This window comes from Trichechus manatus, unplaced genomic scaffold (assembly GCF_000243295.1).
Source record: "Trichechus manatus latirostris isolate Lorelei unplaced genomic scaffold, TriManLat1.0 scaffold00048, whole genome shotgun sequence".
Lineage (NCBI taxonomy): Eukaryota > Metazoa > Chordata > Mammalia > Sirenia > Trichechidae > Trichechus > Trichechus manatus.
Genome location: NW_004443984.1, coordinates 2459917 through 2478059, shown reverse-complemented (window position 1 = coordinate 2478059; position 18143 = coordinate 2459917). Strand labels below are relative to the sequence as shown.

General features: G+C 59.2%; 2 protein-coding genes across 3 annotated transcripts; one reads left to right on the top strand and one right to left on the bottom strand.

The window, feature by feature from the left end:
• SYTL1 (synaptotagmin like 1) lies at positions 1-6353 on the top strand. The gene is given in 15 exon segments (XM_004377062.3): positions 1-36; positions 39-196; positions 1149-1297; positions 1542-1614; positions 1702-1747; positions 2208-2280; positions 2537-2631; positions 2786-2899; positions 3128-3294; positions 3582-3678; positions 4019-4177; positions 4505-4583; positions 4701-4800; positions 5604-5809; positions 6022-6353. Coding segments are annotated over 15 exon segments (1692 nt in total). The 3' UTR covers positions 6162-6353.
• Positions 6354-6575: 222 nt separating this feature from the next.
• On the bottom strand, positions 6576-18143 carry MAP3K6 (mitogen-activated protein kinase kinase kinase 6). Of its 2 annotated transcripts, XM_004377246.2 has the most exons (29): positions 17801-18143; positions 16079-16218; positions 15962-15985; positions 15497-15687; positions 15212-15380; positions 14715-14821; positions 14125-14295; positions 13905-14017; positions 13355-13514; positions 12982-13144; positions 12802-12909; positions 12625-12674; positions 12437-12532; positions 12193-12280; positions 11978-12111; positions 11544-11671; positions 11175-11311; positions 10619-10724; positions 9945-10102; positions 9661-9853; positions 9411-9549; positions 8945-9104; positions 8638-8814; positions 8078-8183; positions 7626-7797; positions 7433-7545; positions 7270-7343; positions 6916-6992; positions 6576-6712 (listed from the first exon to the last, which is right to left on the bottom strand). In XM_004377246.2, the coding sequence occupies exons 1-29, from the start codon at positions 18141-18143 to the stop codon at positions 6622-6624; spliced, it is 3888 nt and encodes a 1295-aa protein (XP_004377303.1). In that variant the 3' UTR covers positions 6576-6621. The 2 variants fall into 2 exon arrangements, with proteins under 2 accessions (XP_004377303.1, XP_023587845.1); XM_023732077.1 differs by lacking the exon at positions 15962-15985.

Below are 18143 nucleotides of genomic sequence, written 5' to 3'. Positions count from 1 at the left end.
ATGCCCCAGAGAGGCCACCCATCTCAAGAGGGGCTCTGCTCTGGGCCGTGCCCTCCCTACCCATGGCGCATGGGCCAGAGCCTGACATCGACAGTCTGCTGGACCTCAGCTTCCTGACAGAGGAGGAGCAGGAGGCCATTGCCGAAGTCCTGAAGCGAGATGCCCACCTGTGCCAGCTGGAGGAGGGGCGGATCAGGTGAGGGAGGACAGACCCTAGCCAGGGGAGCCAGGCAGAAGGGGCTTCAGGCACTGGTAGGCTTGGGTGGCCCCATCCTGCTCCCTTCCACCATGCTGCCTGTCAAATGGCAGAGCAGTTCTCACCTTTGCCCCTTGGTCCCCTCTGCCCTTGGTCAGTTCAGAGCTCACTGTGTCCCCAGAGTGGCTGCAGCAGTTCCCTCACCTGCCTGTCTCCAGGCTTGTACCCTCCAGTCCACTTGCCACACTGCCCTTGACATCCCCTGCTGAAACCTCCTCACCTCCTCCAGCATCGAGGACAAGCTCCTCAGTGTGTCTACAGGGCTTCTCTAATTGGTCCCTGTCAGCCTCCCCCACCTCATCTTTCACCAGTAACCCCCACTCCCAGTATACAGGTACTTGTGTGTATATAAAGTACACATGACAGCCGCTCTGTGCTCCACAATCCCTGAACTTCCAAGCCTTTGCTGTTCCTCCTGGAAGAGCACGGTGGCTGAGGAGCATGGGAGTTGTAAGTAGGGTTTAGGGATTTTATCCAACCTCCACAAGCACAATCTCTTCATCTGTAAAATGTAGTTAAGAAGTCCTACCTCATAGAATTAAGAGGGATTATGCAAGTGTAGCCCATGAACAGTAATTATTATCCTTCTCTACCTGAAGAACTCCAATTTGTCCTTCAAGAAGCAATTAAAGCACTGCCTCTTCTGGGAAGCCCTCTGGATTCCCACAGGCAGAGCTGCCCCCTCTCACGTACATCACAGCACCTGCCACGCAATAGTTTACTTTTCTATTCTGGACTCAGTCTCCTCACAAGCCCGAGCACCTCCAAAGCAGGGATCAAGTCTAATTGCTATTGTGTCCCTGGTATAGGGACTGGCGCAGAGTGGGTGGCAGAAATGTTGGCGAGTGAATGGTGATAACCATGCCCTGCCTTCCCCCTACCCATCCTCCAGCAAGCTTCGGGCCTCACTGGCAGATCCTGGGCAGCTGAAGACCCTGACAGGTGACTGGTTCCAGGAAGCACGGTCCCAACGGCACCACCATGCCCACTTCGGCTCTGACCTTGTCCGAGCCTCTATCCGCTGGAAGAAGAGCTCCAGGGGTGAGAGGAGACCCCCAGGGCAGGGTAAGGCACAGCAGGCCTCCTGTTTCATGCATGTGGACAGGGAGAGGGTACCCCTGGGTTCTGGTTGTGGCATCCCCCTGGTACTGTGTGTCTTGGCGTGGGGGGGCATTGCCCCTCCGTGGGCTGCAGGAAGTGAGTGGGCACCTCCAAGGACCTCTCCCGAGAGTCACAGCCAGACTGCCTGAGAAAGGGGCTTCACAGATTTGTTACCTTGGCCCAGGTGAGCAGGCTCTGGGCAGTGATGGCAAAGCTGAGGTTTCTGGAAAAGAGAAAGAAGAGGAGCTGGAGCCCAGGTGAGGAGGCACTGTGGGGAGCGCATGGAAGGTGCCTACCAGTCATCTGGGTTCCTTCCCCTGACAACTACCTCCTCCCGCTTCTAGGCTCCCCATAGACGAGGTCCCTCAAGAGAGGCTGAGCGAGGCTGAGGTGAGTAATGAATGACTGCATGAGTTAATGAATGAATACAGTGCCACTGGAGTGGAGCTAAGATGTGCTGGGGAAATAGCTCCAGCCTAGGAATCAGGAGACTTTGGACACACACTTTCAGGGTTCTGGGTCTCAGCTTTTGTGAAATGGTGGTATGGACCTGGCCTCTAAGGGAAACTATGAATCTGGCTCTCAAGGGTGAGGTCAGAACAGAGCTGGACAAGGTCCAGGATCAGATACTACGGCCGCCTCAGTGGAACCCTGGGAGTTAGGCAAGACAGGCCCTAAAATGTGAAGGGGTGTGAGTACAGGCCCAGCTGGTCCCACAGCTGGCTTCCAGCCATGCCTAAAGGGCTGAGCTAAATCCAAAGATGGAGCCTCTGACCCCTGGCCTCATGGTGACCCTTGATCTCTTCCTCACTAGCCCCCACTGGTAACCTCTACCCCTTGCTTCCTACAGGGACCTGATTTCCCCCCACCATCTGCCCCCCTAAAGGCTTCTGATTATGAGGAGGAGCCTAAGGCCCAGGAAGGTGAGTGACAGGGTATGTGGTGGTGGGGGGGCGGGGGACATAAAGAGGTTGCCGGGGATCAGAGGCAGTTCTATGTGACCTCAACCGCATGTGTTCACCTTTCTTCTCCCGCGTCGGGGAAGCCCCGTGTGGTCTCGACCTCAGGGCAGCACTAGGGCCCGAATTTGCAGGTCACCAGGGTTGTAAACCAGTCCCTCCAAATGTGCTCAGGGCTGGCAGGTACGGTGCCCGCTCAGCAGCCTATGCTCCGCCCCAGCCCCCAGCTCAGGGGGCGTGCAGGTCTACGCAGAAGAGGCGGACCCGGAGCAGTCTTCGCCGGGAGAGAAGGAGCCGCGGCTGCCGCCAGCCCAGGTAGGCGGGAGCGGCCAGCGGCTGCTCTCAAGACCCGGAGCGGATATCTGGCCCGGGAGTGTCCCTGCCCAGGGCTCTGAGCCGTCCGGCCCGAGCGCGGTCCCGGGAGGGGCGGGAAAGAGGGGGCGCCCTGGTCACTTTCTCCCCTTTCCAGGCGGAGGCAGCGTCCGAGACCCTGGAGAACGGGGAGGAGGCCCTGGGGCCCGACCCCTCACTCGACCGCATGCTCAGCAGCAGCTCCTCGGTGTCCAGCCTCAACTCCTCCACGGTGAGGGTGTGAGGTGGCAGGCCTGGGGGGAAGTGGGCGCCTCCTCCCCACATCCCGACGCGTAGCCCCTGCCTGACTCTGCCCTCGCCCCTCGGACCTGACGCTCCCGCATCTAACACAAGTCACCTGGCGGTGCCCTTCACCTCGCTTTACACCACCACCCCCGCCCTGGTCTGAATCCTCCGCGCTCCCCTCGGGCCCGATGTGACCCCCACCCTCCGCCTGCAGCTGAGCGGCAGCCAGCTGAGCCTGTCCCGGGAGGCAGAGGCGGGAGCGGTGCAGGTGCGTGGCTCCGTGCACTTTGCGCTGCGCTATGAGCCGGGAACCTCGGAGCTGCGCGTGCACGTGATCCAGTGTCAGGGCCTGGCCACGGCCCGGCGCCGCCGCTCCGACCCGTGAGTCCCGGTCCGGGGAAGGGGGTCGAGGGAGCCGCATTCACAGCCAACCCCAGCCACTTACCCTTCCCTGGCTTCAGTTTTCCCATCTTCAAAATGGGAATAACAATGGTACCTACGTTGTTGGGAGGCGTAGGGATTAAGTGAGAACTCACGTAAAGCGTTTATCGCTTGGTCTGGCACACAGAAAGCTGTGTTCCGGTGGTGGCTGGGGAAGCCCCCAGGGCAGGGGAGTAGGAGCTGGAAGGGCCCCTTCTTATCTCCGGACCTCACGTCCCCCGCCCCAGCTACGTCAAAAGCTATCTCCTCCCGGATAAGCAAAGCAAGCGCAAGACGGCGGTGAAGAAACGGAATCTGAATCCAGTCTTCAATGAGACTCTCCGGGTGAGGCTGCGGCAACGGGCAGCCCTCCATTAATGAACAGGATAACTCTTCCTGAGTGGGGCTGGGTGGCAGGGATGGCCACATAATATCATTGCCCGTCGCTCCACTGCTCCCTTCTACCCCAGGAATGGCAAGGAGGCCCTCCCATTAGCGCGTGCTCCCAGTACGTTAGTCTTGTGGTGGGCGTGGTGATAGTCGCGACCCCCTATAACGCCCTTCGGGGCTCCTCAGGACTCCATCCTGCAAGGAGGATGGTAGGACAAACCCCAGTCAACACTCCCGCAGCACGGAAGCTGGGGTAGTCAGCTGTGCTCCATTAACGCGCACCTTCTGTTCCCAGTACTCCGTCCCGCAAGCCGAGCTCCGGGGCCGCGTACTGAGTCTGTCCGTGTGGCACCACGAAAGCCTAGGTCGCAACATCTTTCTGGGCGAAGTCGAAGTGCCCCTGGACACGTGGGACTGGGACTCTGAGCCCACCTGGCTCCCCCTGCAGCCCCGGGTGAGGCAGCCCGGCCCGGGTGAGGGGATCTGTGGCACAGGTCTTACCCTACTGGGCTTTCCCCCAGACCCTCTCAAACTCCGCCTTCGACAGAGCCTCCCCTTGGCCTCTCAACCTTATGGCCTATCCGAAGGCCTGATCCCAGATAGCCCCTTGCTTGGGGCGCTCAGATCCTTCCCGAACTGCAGACTACTCTCTAGCGGCTCTCTGGAGGCCCGGCCCTACTGGCTCCGCCCTCCCTGCTAACTACACCCGTTGGTTCTCTGGAGACTCCACCCTCTTTTATAGGCCTTGTCCCGCCCCCCCTGACGAGTCCACCTCCCGCAGGTTCCGCCCTCCCCCGACGAGCTTCCCAGCCGTGGGCTGCTCTCTCTGTCCCTCAAGTATGTCCCCGCGGGCTCCGAGGGTGAGTGACCGCCCCGCGAGACCCCAAGCTGGACGGACGCCAGGAGGCGCAGGGCTCCTATCACGCGGGGGAGAGGGGTCTGTCAGTGGGGCGGGGCTGAGCGGAGCATCTCCGCAGGCGCAGGACTGCCCCCGAGCGGGGAGCTACACTTTTGGGTGAAGAATGCTCAGGACCTCGTGCCACTGCGCTCAGGATCCCTGGATACTTACGTACAATGGTGAGGGGCACTGGGACCTCGCCGCTGCCTTTCCCTTCGCTTGCAATGGAGCTCCCAGCCTCCTACTAACCCCTTCAAATCATCCTATTCCCCAGTCTGGGCTTTAACCACCGAGCAGAGGTGAAGGGAACGGCTTGGGCAAGGGCCTGGAGTCAGGAAAGTTTAGGACACCTTTGGGGAGCTGTGTTCCGGTGTGACTGGCAGCTATATGACTGGTCACAAGGCTGAGATTGAGACTGGGGGAGGGTTGCAGGGGCACCTCCATGGAGAGCCTGGAAGGCTAGGCTGTGGGGCTTGGCCCTGAACTTATAGTTCAGTGGTTTTCAAAGTAAGCTCTGGAGAACTCTAAGGGTACCTCCAGGTGCTGCCCTACTCTCAGAAAGTGAAATCGAGTTAGGCTGATCAGGTTCTGGGTTCCCATTCCTAATTCAACCAGAAACACTCTGCTTATGAACAATATTTGATTTTACAGAAGCGGATCCAAGGCTTCAGAAAGTTCGGAAACTACTTCTGGGGGGCAACAGAGAGCCAGTGAAGGTCATTGAGCCAGGGAGTAGCTGATTTGCATTTCAGAAACATTACTCAGATATCCCGTGAATAAGAGTTGAGACTAAAGGCAAGACACCCAAAAGGAGTCTGGTGCAAAGTTCCTGGGTCAGTGACGGTTCAAGGCCAGATCTCAGACAGGAGCCAGGGGACATGGACATATGTGAGGGAGAATGGGTAGGACTCAGTGACTGGGTGGCTCTGGGGGGTGTGAGGGAGTGGCCACCTGATGCCAGTTCTCCCCCCCACCCCAACAGCTCCGTGCTGCCAGATGACAGCTGGGCCAGCCGCCAGCGGACAAGGGTGGTGCGCCGCAGCCTTAGCCCGGTGTTCAACCACACCATGGTTTATGATGGCTTCGGGCCCTCAGACCTGCGCCAGGCCTGTGCTGAGCTCTCCCTGTGGGACCATGGGGCCCTGGCCAGCCGCCAACTGGGAGGCACACGCCTCAGCCTAGGCACTGGTGAGTGAGGCAGGGCCTTGGAGGGAGCCAGTGCTGGAAAGCAGGGGCTCAATGTGTGGCCTTGGACACTTTCTGCCCTTTCTGGAGCTTTGGTGTCCACTGGGAACTGGGAGTGACTGGGCACAGCACATAATCTAAGACCAGGCAGGTGTTTCTTGGGACCTGGGGTATCTAATGTGATGTGCTTTCCACCCTGGCCTGCCCACATCCAGGCAGCAGCTACGGACTCCAGGTGCCCTGGATGGATTCCACACCTGAGGAGAAGCGGCTATGGCAGATACTTCTGGAGCGGCCATGTGAGTGGGTAGATGGCCTTCTGCCCCTCAGGACGAACCTGGCTCCCAGGACGTAGCTGCTCCAGAAGTCCCACCATACCCCTCTCTCTGTACCCCCATCTCAGGTTCTACCCTTGGCTAGAGTCAATAAAGTCTGTTCTACGGGCAACAAGGGGCTGATGTCTGCTGGAGGAGAGGGTGACAGCAGGAGACAGGGAAGTGAAGGGGGCTTGGGACAGATGAAGGAACTTCAGACTCAGACACAAACACCTCAGGGGGCTAGTCCCAGCATACCCATACCCATACACCTCAAACGTCACCAAGACAAGGGTACAAAAACGTTTTGTTTAATAGTCTGCCTGGCAGTGCTCAGTGTGCTTAGGGTGCCTCTGTAGTTGGTTCCCTCCATAGGAGATGGGCCTAGGCCCCACCAGGCCTCCTCCACTTGCCCCTAGGTCATGGTGTGGGTGTGTCAGAAGCTGCTTGTGTCTTCTGCATTCATCCATCCTTGCGTCTGGCCTTCCGCCTCTGATGGCCTCATTCAGTCTCCCGGAGGCCAGGGGTGCCTGGCGCAGCTCCTGCTCGCTGCTCCAAGATGGCTCTCCAGATGCGGCACACCATCCCTCCCCTGGGGGTAGCAGGCTCAATGCGGCTCCACCAGAAGAAAGCCCTGGGCTCTTTCTGGTACCCACTGTCTGCCTGATGCCCCTTCTGCCCCAAGGGACCCTGTGGTTCCCAGGGAGGAACCTGGGCAGACCTGCAGCTAGGGGCCAGGTTCTGGCCAGCATTAGGCCATATGCCTGAGTCAGCCCTGGAGGGCCCAGGACATACCTGATGCGGGTGTAGATGAGGTCGTCTCGAGTGACAGAGGTGAGCAGGGCACGGAGGGTGAAGGTATGGTTCAGCAGCTGGTTGTGGACAAAGAGCGGAAGAGAACAGGGTGAGATAAAACTAGAGAAAGATGTGTGCAGAGACACAGGTACTTGCTCCCTTCTACTGTTGGGGCAGAGGGGCAGAGCTCCCCTTTCTGGGCCTCAGGTGTCTCATCTGTACAATGAGAGGGTTAAATGCTCTTCTAGTATTGAGATCCTCTGCTTAAGAGGGAGGAAGTGAGAAGAAAGATGACACAGATAGGGGTCCTTGGTTGGTGGGGTTGTCAGAGATAGCCAGCATCCTGCCCCTCACCGTCTGGATGGTGCCAGAATCCACACTCAGTTCCTCCAGCCACTGCACCAGGCCCTGGTCCGCCGGGAAAGCAGCTGCCGAGAAGTCAGGTGGTGAGCCTATGGCTCGCCTGCCAGAAGCTGCCTCTCCCAACATTCCTGTTCTCCAGCCAGGCCCTACTCACCTAGGCGCTCAGAGGCCAGGGGCCGGGTCCTGGCCTCCCCATCCACCTGCTGTAGAGCCCGTTGCATCAGGGCCTGACACTCTCGTTCCTTCTCGGCCAGGACAGCTCGAAGCCTAGTGGAGGGCAGAAGGCGAGTAGAATGCAGTGGGGGTGAAGCCGGCACAGAGGCTAAGGGTGTTCCGAGGCGCTTTACCTATTAGTCTCTGCCCGCAAGAGGCCCAGCTGCACCATCAGAGGCGGGGGTCCCTGCTCAGGATCCTTCGGGAGTGGGTTACAATGAACAGGGGTCTCCTGTTGCTTCGTCTGGGACCCCTTTTCTTTACTTGGCTCCTCTGACAGCGGGGAGACTACGTCCTTCTCCATCTCTGCTAATCCGAGTACGATGAGCTCAGACAGGCGAGAACACCCATTTGGGGCCCCTAGACACTGGCGGGGGACTGCTGGTGCAGGGCTGCTCTGCGCGGTTCAGGACTCCGAGAAGCCCTTTGGCCACGCCCCCACCGGCTTCCGCTTGTTGGCCACGCCCCTTCTGTAGCCGGCCCCACCGACCACGCCCCCTACCAGCTCCACTCCATATTTGCCACGCCCCCAAGAGTCACGCCACGCCCTCGCCGGCAGGCAGGTAGGCGCTGCTCTCCCTCCTACCCGGGCCTAGCACTGCCAAGGCTGCCCGTACAGCGCGACTAAGCAGCGAGTCCAGCACGAACATCCAGTGTGGGCAGATCTGGCGCCTGCGGAGGATCTGCTTCACCTGGAGAGGGAGGAAGGGCGCTGCTGAGTGGGCTGGGCCTCAAATAGGAGTGGGGCTTGAGTTGAAAAGGCCTAGGAGGTCTCCTGAGAGAAATGGGGTGGGCAGGCTAAGGAAGGAGCTGGGAAGCTAGGAGTAGGTAGATGTTCCTTTCCATCTTCACGGAGGAGACACGGAGTCTTGGAACCTAAATCCTTGCACATTCCTAGGCACTGGGAGCTCACTACCTCTTATTGAACTGCCCTGTGTGAAAAACTGTCAGCGAAAAAGAGGAAGACCCTTAAGGAGACGGATTTACACAGAGACTGCAACAACGGGCTCAAACATGGCAACGACTGTGAGGATGGCCCAGGAGCCGGCGGTGTTTCCTTCTGTTGTACACAGGGTCGCTATGAGTCGGAACCACTTGGACGGCACTTAACAACAACCTGACAAACTGTGTGAAAGCTCTCCTCACCGCATCCGAGAAGGCAAAGAGTGGTCCTTGAAGAAGCACAGGCCCAAGGCCCTGGGCCCGCAGCTGCCTTTGTAGTGCCCGCAGGTCCTGGGCCAACTGCCGGCGGTTGGGAGTGTGGATATGTGCCCCGAGGCAGCGCAGTAGCTGTTCCACCTGACTCCTGCCAAGCTGAGGACCCTGAGAACGAAGAAAGGGGTCACAGGCGAGTTGTCCCCACCGAGAGCGAAAAGAGACGCTGTGGAGAAGGCTTCAGCGGGAGGCCTGCCCCTGCTCGACCACCAGGGGGCGCCGGGGCGGGCCGCCGCACCTGTTCCTGCTCCAGGCGCAAACTGTCAGCCAGCACAGACAGCTCCTGCTCCAGCACACTGGCCAGCATGGCCCGGCGCTTGCTCTCTTGGTGAAGCAGGCTCAGCCCCGAACTCTCCTCAGGGGATGGGGGCTCCTCGGCTCCGGACTCCTCGGGCACCCTGAGTGCATTGGGATGTAGCTGACGGAGGGCGGGGCAGCAACACCTTTCCGCCACCTCCGCCACAGGGTTTGAATCCTGGCTCTTTTACTTTAAGGCCTACCTCACAGGGATAAAAGAGATAAACCAGGCACTGAGGGGGCATAATAAATACAAGTTAGAGCATCTGATGGAAGGCACAGGTGGGCACCAAATGCCATCCTTGCAAGTGGTCAAGGTGCCCAGATCCCCAAGGAGAGATTTTTCTGGAGGGGATACAACGGCAAAACCAGGCTATAGGAACCCACCCAGGACCCTGTGCTCTCACCGGAGCTGGCTGGTGCCCCCGTAACTGAAGCAACGCTTTGGGGGGCTGGGCAGGTGCTGCGAGGGTGCCTGAGGGCACGGGAATGTCTGGGACTGGGTGGTTGAGTCAGCTGAGGGAGTGGGGCAGGCTGAAGGGATATCTGAGGGAGGACAAGGCTGTCAGCCTAGGCCACCCCCCCATCCCTGTCACCTCCATAGCTCCCCTGCCCTCGCTCCAGTGTGCTCACTCCCTCCACCCTTGTATGTAGCACCTGAGGGCCGTGGAGCATAGCGAGGGGAGCTGGGGCTGCGGCTCTTCTTCCCAGGCTGCAGGAAAGGGTCCCCCAACAGAGCTTGGGCACTGGCTCGGAGGAGGGGGTCTGGCTCAAAAGTTCGGAGGAGGAAGTCTTGGGCCTCAGCCGACAGAGAACTGGGCATTGGCGGATGCACCTTGTACATGCCCACCTGGGGGAGTCAGGGAGGGCAAAAAAGATAAAGCTAAGAGATATTCAGGGCCCACTCTGGCCCCACCCTACCTTTGAGGGCTAGGTCTCACCTGAAACATGGCAGCCTGTGGGCTCCCTAGCTCATAGAAGGGTGGGCGACCTGTGGCCATCTCAATTACAGTGCAGCCCAATGACCAGATGTCGGCTGCCTTCCCATACCCTCGTGGGCCTTGGTCAATGATTTCTGGGGCCATATACTGCAGGGTTCCTAGGACAGGACCAGGAGCAACAATGTCCATCTAAGCTTTATCACTGCAGGGGGCTCCAGGGCACCCACTCTGAACTCCATCATCCCAAATAGATTCCATCACCTACCCTGGTTGTCAAACATCTATCCTGAGTTTCATCACCCACCCTAGGCTCCATCACCTGCCAAAGCTTCCGTTACTCATCGTAGGTTCCATCACATTCATAGACTCTGTCACCCACAGTAGGGTCCCATCATATACCCTGAGATCTATCACCCATTTTGGCCTCCAACACCCACCTTGGCCTGTATCAACACCCCTGGGCTCCATTTCAGGCACTGAACTCAACTTCATCACCTATCCAAGCTCCAAGTCTAGATTCCATCACCCCACTCCTGATTCAATCATCTGCCCTGGGTTCCATCCCCCATGAGGACTCTAACTCAATGCCCAGGAAAAACCTCATTCCCTGGAAGACCCCAAGAGTTCTTTCGCCCCAGTCAGCATCCCCACTCACCACCCCCACACCTTGTTACCTGTAAAGGTCTCAGTGCAGGGTGTGATGCCTGCCAGCCTCTTGGAGGTGCCAAAGTCAGAAATCTTGAGCAGCCCACTGAAGGTGTTGATCAGCACATTGTCCCCCTGAGCAGAGATGTCCCTTCAGCCAGGCCCTCTCTCAGCTGACTAAACCACCCAGTCCCAGACATTCCCATGCCCTCAGGCACTCTCTCAGCACCTGCTCAGCCCCCCAAAGTGCTGCCTCAGTGAACAATAGGCTGGGCCCCTGACACCAGAACTGGACCCCACCCTAGGATACTATCTCCTGGGGATCCTAGCCTGGCCCTGCCTCTATCATCCTCCTCCTCCTGCCATCCCACCTACATGCCCCTCTGGGAGCTGATACCTGGCCTGGCTTCAAATATGAGCATGTCTTCTACTTCTCTAAGTAACCTCCCTGATGAATTACCCACGCTTTGCAAAGGGTCTGCCTGGTTACTCTCAACTGCCAGCATCTGTCTAGGGCTGTCTCTCCCCACCCCTACCCTAGTCCCCACCACCAGCAGGCCAGGGTGGGCCAGCCATAGGGTTTACCTTGATATCCCGGTGCACGATGCGGTTGTCATGCAGGTAGCTGAGTCCCTGCAGTATCTGGCGGGTATAGAAACTGATGGTGCTCTCGTTGTCCTTCAGGGGTCCCCACACTGACCGCAGCAAGGAGGAGAGACTGCCTGGGCAGATACAATCCAAGTTCATCACTGGCACCCACTTGCTCCAGCCCACAGCTCTATGCTCATGGTCCAGGCACATCCATGCCATGGCTCAGATTCCACCATCCAACCCCACTCCTTCAGTTAATTCTAGGCTGAGAGATTCATTTCCCCCTAGGTTTTCCACCCTTCCTGGCTCCACTCCCAGGCCCCACACTTAGGGTTCCATTCCTAGCCCACGCAGGGTAGGCACCTCCAGGCACTTCCTCCATGAAGATCTTGAGGTAGCCGCCCTGGCTGGCTGAGCCCAGATAGCGCACAATGTTCTTGTGTCGCAGGCGTTTGTGCAAAGCGATCTCTTTATGCAGGGGCTGAGAGAACCTGGAGGAGGCAGTGGAGGAAAAAATGGGACAGGTTTGGGCAGAGATGCTTACCCTGTTCCAGCACCAGCCAGGCCGCGCCCCCAGAGCCCGCCCCGCTCACAATCCCTTTCCTACCCATATCACCCCGCCCACAGGCCGCTTCATACGGTAACCCGCCCAATCGGCCTGGACCCCAGGCATCCCGGGTGCCCCCGCCTACAGCCCCGCCCACAGGACTCTCTAACTTCGTGGTCCCGCCCATTTGACCCGACCACGTGGATCCTCGCGTGCCCATAGCCCAGCCTGTAGGCCCAGTGTGCCGCACCTGCTGTCCCGCTCCGGGATCTCCTTGATGGCGATGCGCACTTTCGTGTGTCGTTCGCGGCCTGCGTACACCACCCCATACGTGCCCTTGCCCAGAACCAGCCGTTCACCAGTCTCTGAATACTCATAGTCAAACTGCGGGGGGCGGGGTGAGATGGTGGTTAGTATGGCCCTCCGCCCTTCTGCCTCCTAGAGCTCCCAGTCTCACTTCCTCACCTCCAGCACCTCCCCCACGCCCTCCGCCTCTTCCGCGGGCGCCGTGGAATCCGGATTGGTCACCGAGGTCTGGATCAGGCTGCAGAACCTGGGGGTGGGGGAGGTCAGGCAGGCAGGAGGGGTACTTTGGGCGGGAACCGTCCCCTCCCATGCCAGGAGCACCTAGGAGACATCGCCCTTCCTTTCCCTCACTCCCGAGCATCCCTGGCGCCCAAAGTACCCCGCGCCGAGAGGCTGCGCGCACCACTGGCAGTGCCCTACGCTGGGAAAGCACAGCTGGACGTCCTGAGCCGGGGGAAGCGCGTAGAGAAAGCAGCAGCGCTCGTCTCGCTTGGAGGTGCTGGGAAGGAACGAAGAACCTTAGTAAGCGCCAGCCAGCTGGCAGCTCCGGCCCCGTCCCGATCCAGACCGCCCACAGGCCCCACCTCTCACCTGACGCCGCAGATCGACGGGACTGGGAAAGTCCAGCTGGAGGGCGCGTCCTGCAGGAAGAAAGAGAGTCGGGGCGGGGGGGCAGTGCTGGGGTCCAGGAGAGGGGCCTGGGGATGGGAGAAAGGCTCCAGGGAAAGGTGCGTAGTGGCAAGTGAGGGTACCGAGCAGCAACTTCACCTGGGTCTCTGACTCCAGCAGGCTGAGAGTCACAGCGCTCACTGGGTCTGTACCCCGAACCTCGAGCCTCGCGGGCAGCAGCACCTTGTTCAGCTCCAGGACCAGCACCTGCGGGCAGTGAGGGAGAGGGGTGAGAATGTGCCGCCCCTCTCCCAGGTCCCCTACCCCAATGGAACTTACCAAGCACTGGTCCTCTTGCAGAGAAGCAGGCTTGAACGGCTTGCAGGACTGTAGCAAGAAGTGGAGCCAGAAGTGGGCGCGGCGCGGGGGCCCTCCGAGGGGCTCCGGGGTGGGTCTGAAGTGCTGATAGAGCAGGAATGTTTCCATCACCGACACCAGGTACCTGCAGGCACAGCCTTGTCCTCAGCTCAGCCCAGGCACCAGCTAGACTGCCAGGGAGAGGAGACTGGCTTGGATGTAGCCAGAATGTGGTAACTGGGTGCCCTGGGCACAGGCCTTAAAGGGACCAGGTCATTAGCTCAGGTCTCAGGCTAGAGTGCTAGTGGACATGGGTGCAGGACATGTCAACAGCCCAGCACAGGCCAAGACCTACCATATAGGGGCATTGAGCTTGTACAGCTGCTCTGCAGCCAGCACCACCTGGGTGGGTTCATTGGCGAGGATCTGGGCTCCCAGGTAGAAGCCTACATCCCAGTAATATTGCATCTTCTCCACACAGCCTTTGTGGGCCAGCAGGCAGCCCAGCTTCATGCCTGGGGGAGAGGGGCACAGACCCCAGTGAGTATAGGTGCAGGTGTGGGCAAGGCCAAGATATGGGACACACCAGTCATGTGGGCATGAACACAGATATGGGTAAAAACTTAGGAGGGGGCAAGATCTCAGGAAGAAGTCAGAGCTCAGGCACAGGTGAGGGTTTAGGGACAACTATATATGGAATTCGGTGTGTAATGAATACAGGTGTGACCTTGAGAACAGGTATGGGCTCAAGGGCATGTGAAAACACAGGACAGGTATGAGGACCCAGATGTGGGTACAGAAGGGGATGAGCTCAATCCCAACCATGTTCTCCCTCCTTGCCTTTTTCCCAGGCCTCTCTGAGCCCTGGCTGGCAGGGATACAGGGGAGCCAGGATCAGGACCCACCTATAAGCCGGAGCTCCTCAGAGTCCTCAAAGCGCTGCCCAGCAGCAATGAGGAGCACAGCTGCATTGATGCCCGAGTGGAGGCTCGGCTCCACATCAAAGGCTTTTCGATACCTGGCAGGAGGAGGGGAGGCAGGAAGGGACACAGGCTGGACTGATGCCCACAGGCCCATCCCTCCTCCCTCAGCTTAGCTCACTGCCCACTCGCTTGTGCCCCTTACCAGTGATAGGCCTGCTCCCGGTGCCCAGCATTCTGGAAGCCAGAGCTGAAGAACATGTCTTTATAGACACGGCCACACAGGCAGTACAGGTCAGGTGCCACAGAGCCCTCAGACTGTACCAGTGGCAGCAGCACAGCCAGTGCCTTTTCACGGTCCCCAGGCCTGTTCCTCCTGGCAGCAGAGGAAGATGGGCTGGGGAGCCCCCTGATGCTCCTGCCCCACCCTGTCCAGGGACCACCAGACCCTGGACACCAGGGACCCTTCCAGAGGCTTGTTAATAATGACCCCAGAATGGCAGTGACCCTGGGCAGCCCTGACCTCTCAAGAGGCAGTGACCCTAGATGGAAGTGATTCCTCACTGTAATGACTCTGAAGATCAATGACCTTGGACAACGGTGACCACTCCAGGGGCAATAATCCACCCCCCAGGGCATCAGTAACCCAGAACAACAGACCTTTTGACATCAGTGACCCAGGTCAGCAAATTCCCTGAACAGCAGTGATCCCAGACAGCAATGACCTCACACAGCAGAGACCCAGACCACAGAGACCCCCATGTGGCTATGATTGAGCTTTGCTCTGCCACTCACCGGTTGAGGGCAAACGTGTAGTGGAAGCAGACATTATGCTGCTCCGCCACATCACAGGTGGGCAAGGCCTGCAGTGTCTCCACCAGCTCAATGATAGCTGAGTAGTCCTGAATGAGGGGCAGCAAGCACTGGCATGATGGCCTGTGGGGACTCCTTTGGCCCCCAGCTCCAGAGAAAAACCTTGATCCTGGGCCTCTTCCCCTTACTTTTCCACCCACCTCTTGCACACCACAGGACAGCAGACACCACACATTGCATAGAGCACCCACTGTGTGCCCTAATCTCACAACTGCTGCGCGTGGCAGGGCCATGATCACCCCCTATTATAAATGAGGAAACTGAAGCTCAGAAAGGTTAGGTAATTTACTCAAAGCCCCCACTGAGTAAATGGCACAGCCAGGAGCTGAACTAGGGTTTGTCTGACATCAAATGCCTGCATAGCAGTGACCTGGGACAGCTGTGACCACTGCCCCGCTGCCTCTCTGTGCACCACACACCTGCACATCGCGGTAGGAAAGCAGCAGGTTCATGACGATGTCGGGGCTCAGCAGCTCCACGCTGTCCAGTCTCCGCTGCAGGCGATCCAGCTCCTGCCGGAGCTGCTGCCCACTGAACCGCTCCCGCGCCTGCCGGATGTCCTGCCGAATGGTTTCCCGGAAATAGCCACTGGTGCCAGGGCAGGGGAGGGAGAAGAGAGAATGGCTCCGCCTGCCTCTCAGCCCCAGCCCACTATACTCTCACCAGCCCCCTCCTGGTGCCCCGCCCTGTAGGTCCCCCATTACCAAGAGTCTGTGGGTGTGGCCTCCAACAGGCGGGCCAGACGGCCTACCAGCGGTGTAAGCAGGGCCTCAGTGCCCACCCCTGCCTGCACCAGCCCATCAGCCAGGCCCTTCAGGACACCTGCATCACCACACAGCACCCGACCGGTGGCCGTCACCACATAAGGGATCAGTGTGTAGCTGCCAACACAATCCTGGGGGGAGGGGGTCAGGGATTAGTGGAGGTCAGAGGTTAGCACAAGGTTAGGGAGGTGCAGTGAGGGGTCAGAGGTTAGCATCAGTAGGGATTGGAATAGCAGGGAAGGGGTATACTTCATGAAGGGAGGTAACAGGGAATAGAGGATCACATAGGAAATCGGGGGCATCAAGGAGGTTAGAGATGACTGAGGAGGACAGAAATGATAGTGGAGGTCATAGGTCACTGTGGAGGTCAAAGGGCACATTGGAGGGGGGGTGAGTTCTGCTCACCGAGTTCTTCTGGAAAACATCCTCCTGTAGGAGGCAGAGAGTCAGATAGTGGTGTTCTGGGTAGGCCCCACCCCAACCCTGTGACTACTTCCACCAGCCAGCCACCTGGCCACCTACCCGCAGCGCCTGTAGGTCAGGGAGGTCGGCCTGAGAGCAGAGGAGCACATTGTTGGTCATGCTGAAGCTCTCCCGCACACCGAGGTGATAGAAGAGGGAGGGCTGCACCAGGGAGCTGCTCACCTCCAGCACCACCACGTCTGTGGGCACAGAGGTGGAGGCCCTGGAGCTTGGTGGGAAAGAGCCTGGGATCCATGCTGGCTCACCCTGCCTTTCAGTGTGACTCTAGCAGGATGCAAAGCCTCTCTGGGCCTCTGTTTCCCCCTTTTATGGCCCCTCTCTCTGGCTCTTACACACAACTGATATCTGTGGTGTTGAAGGAGAGGAGTTGGGCTCACTGGCCCCTGGCCCCTTGAGGAGGGTGAGACCCAGGCGTGCCCCTTATCCCACTGTTCAAAGCCTGTAGGTGCCCACAGCTGGGGCAGTTATGCACCACCCCAGAGCTGTTCCGTGTCATTGGAGAGGCAGGAGCTGTGCAACCACAGAAGTCCCGTCCCCTGGGCCCTCAACCCAGCCTCTTGAAAGGGGTCAGCACCAGCACTGTGTAGACAACGGTGTGCCTGTGTCTGTGTATATAGCTGTGTCCGATCCTATCTCTGTGTGTGACAGTGTCTGTGAGACCTGGTGGGTGAATATATATATCTGCGATTCGTAAGTCTATGCAGGACTGTGGGTGCGTCTTTGTGTCCTCGGGATCGGGACAGCGTTCTTTTTTGGGCAACGACTTCATGGACATCTGCAAACACGGTTCTGGACTCTTGGATGAAAAAATAAGCATTGGAGGGCGGGGCGTCCTAGTTAGTGGGAGGGAGGGGTGACCGCGCGGGAAAAGCCGTCTGTCCGGCCCCGCCCACTCTCCTGGGGCTGCTGGGGCCTCACGACTTAAACTCCCTTGCCCACAGCCGGGGACTCATGACCTAATCTTCCTTGCCCAGACTCTGGTATCCTTGAGATTCTTCCCTTCCCTTTATGCCTCTCTAGCCGGATCCTTGGAAGTCACATGCTAAACCCATTGGTGTTGATTCCGACTCAGAGCGACGCTAGAACAGAACTGCCCCATAGGGTTTCCAAGGCTGTAAATCTTCACGGAAGCAGACTGCCAAATCTTTCTCCCGCAGAGCGGCTGGTAGGTTAGAACAGCCCACCTTTTGGTTCGCAGCGGAGCGCTTTAAGCACTGCGCCACCAGGGCTCCTCAGTCCTCTGCTTAAAAAAAAATTCGTTGCGGTCGAGTCGATTCCGACTCATAGCGACCCCCTAAACCCCAGCCTCCAGGCCGCCCCCTCTCCCTAGTCCAGTATCCTCTTCCCAGCATCCGCCCCAACAGCTCCGCGCGAGATCGTCCCGAGACTGATTTCTCCAGCCCCACCCTGAGGGACTGCAGCCCCGCCCTACTCTTGGCCCCGCCCAGAGTCTCTAAACCCCGACCCCATCCTAGTCCCACTTCCCAGGCACGGTCCTGACTCTTTTAGACCCCAATTCTGAATCCCGGAACCGGATCTGGGTCTGCTTAATCTCACCCCGAGCCTGGCTGCGCGCCAGACCCCCTAAACTCCACTTTTGTCACGATCCTGGCTCAGACTCCCCCAGCTTTAGCGCCCTTTAACCTCGTAAATCAGCGCTCATTTCGGTCCCGCCAGCCGCCGAGCCCAGTCCCCATTTGGCCCCGCCCAATCGCTCCGAAGCCCCGCCCCGGGCCGGCCCCGCTCCTGCCGTGCGCTCACCCGCGTTGTAGAAGGAGTCGAGGGCGGCTGTGTCGCCCAGCGCCAGCGTCTCGAAAGGAAGGCTGCGCAGCTGCGGCGATGGCCGTGGCCCCTGGAGCTGTGAGCAGGCGTCGCGCAGGCAGCGCAGGGGCAGCGGCTCGGCCTCTCCTTCAGCTCCGGTCTCCGCTGCGAGCCGCGGCTCCCGGGTCAGCACATAGACCACGCTGAGCGGCCGGCTCCGTGCGCAGCCCCGGCCCGGGGGCGCCGCGGGTGGCCGGCTCCGGCACAGCGCCTCGGCCAGTGGGTCCTGCCAGCAGCTGCCGGCACGCTGCAGGGCCCCAGACCGCGAGCACGGCCCCGCCAT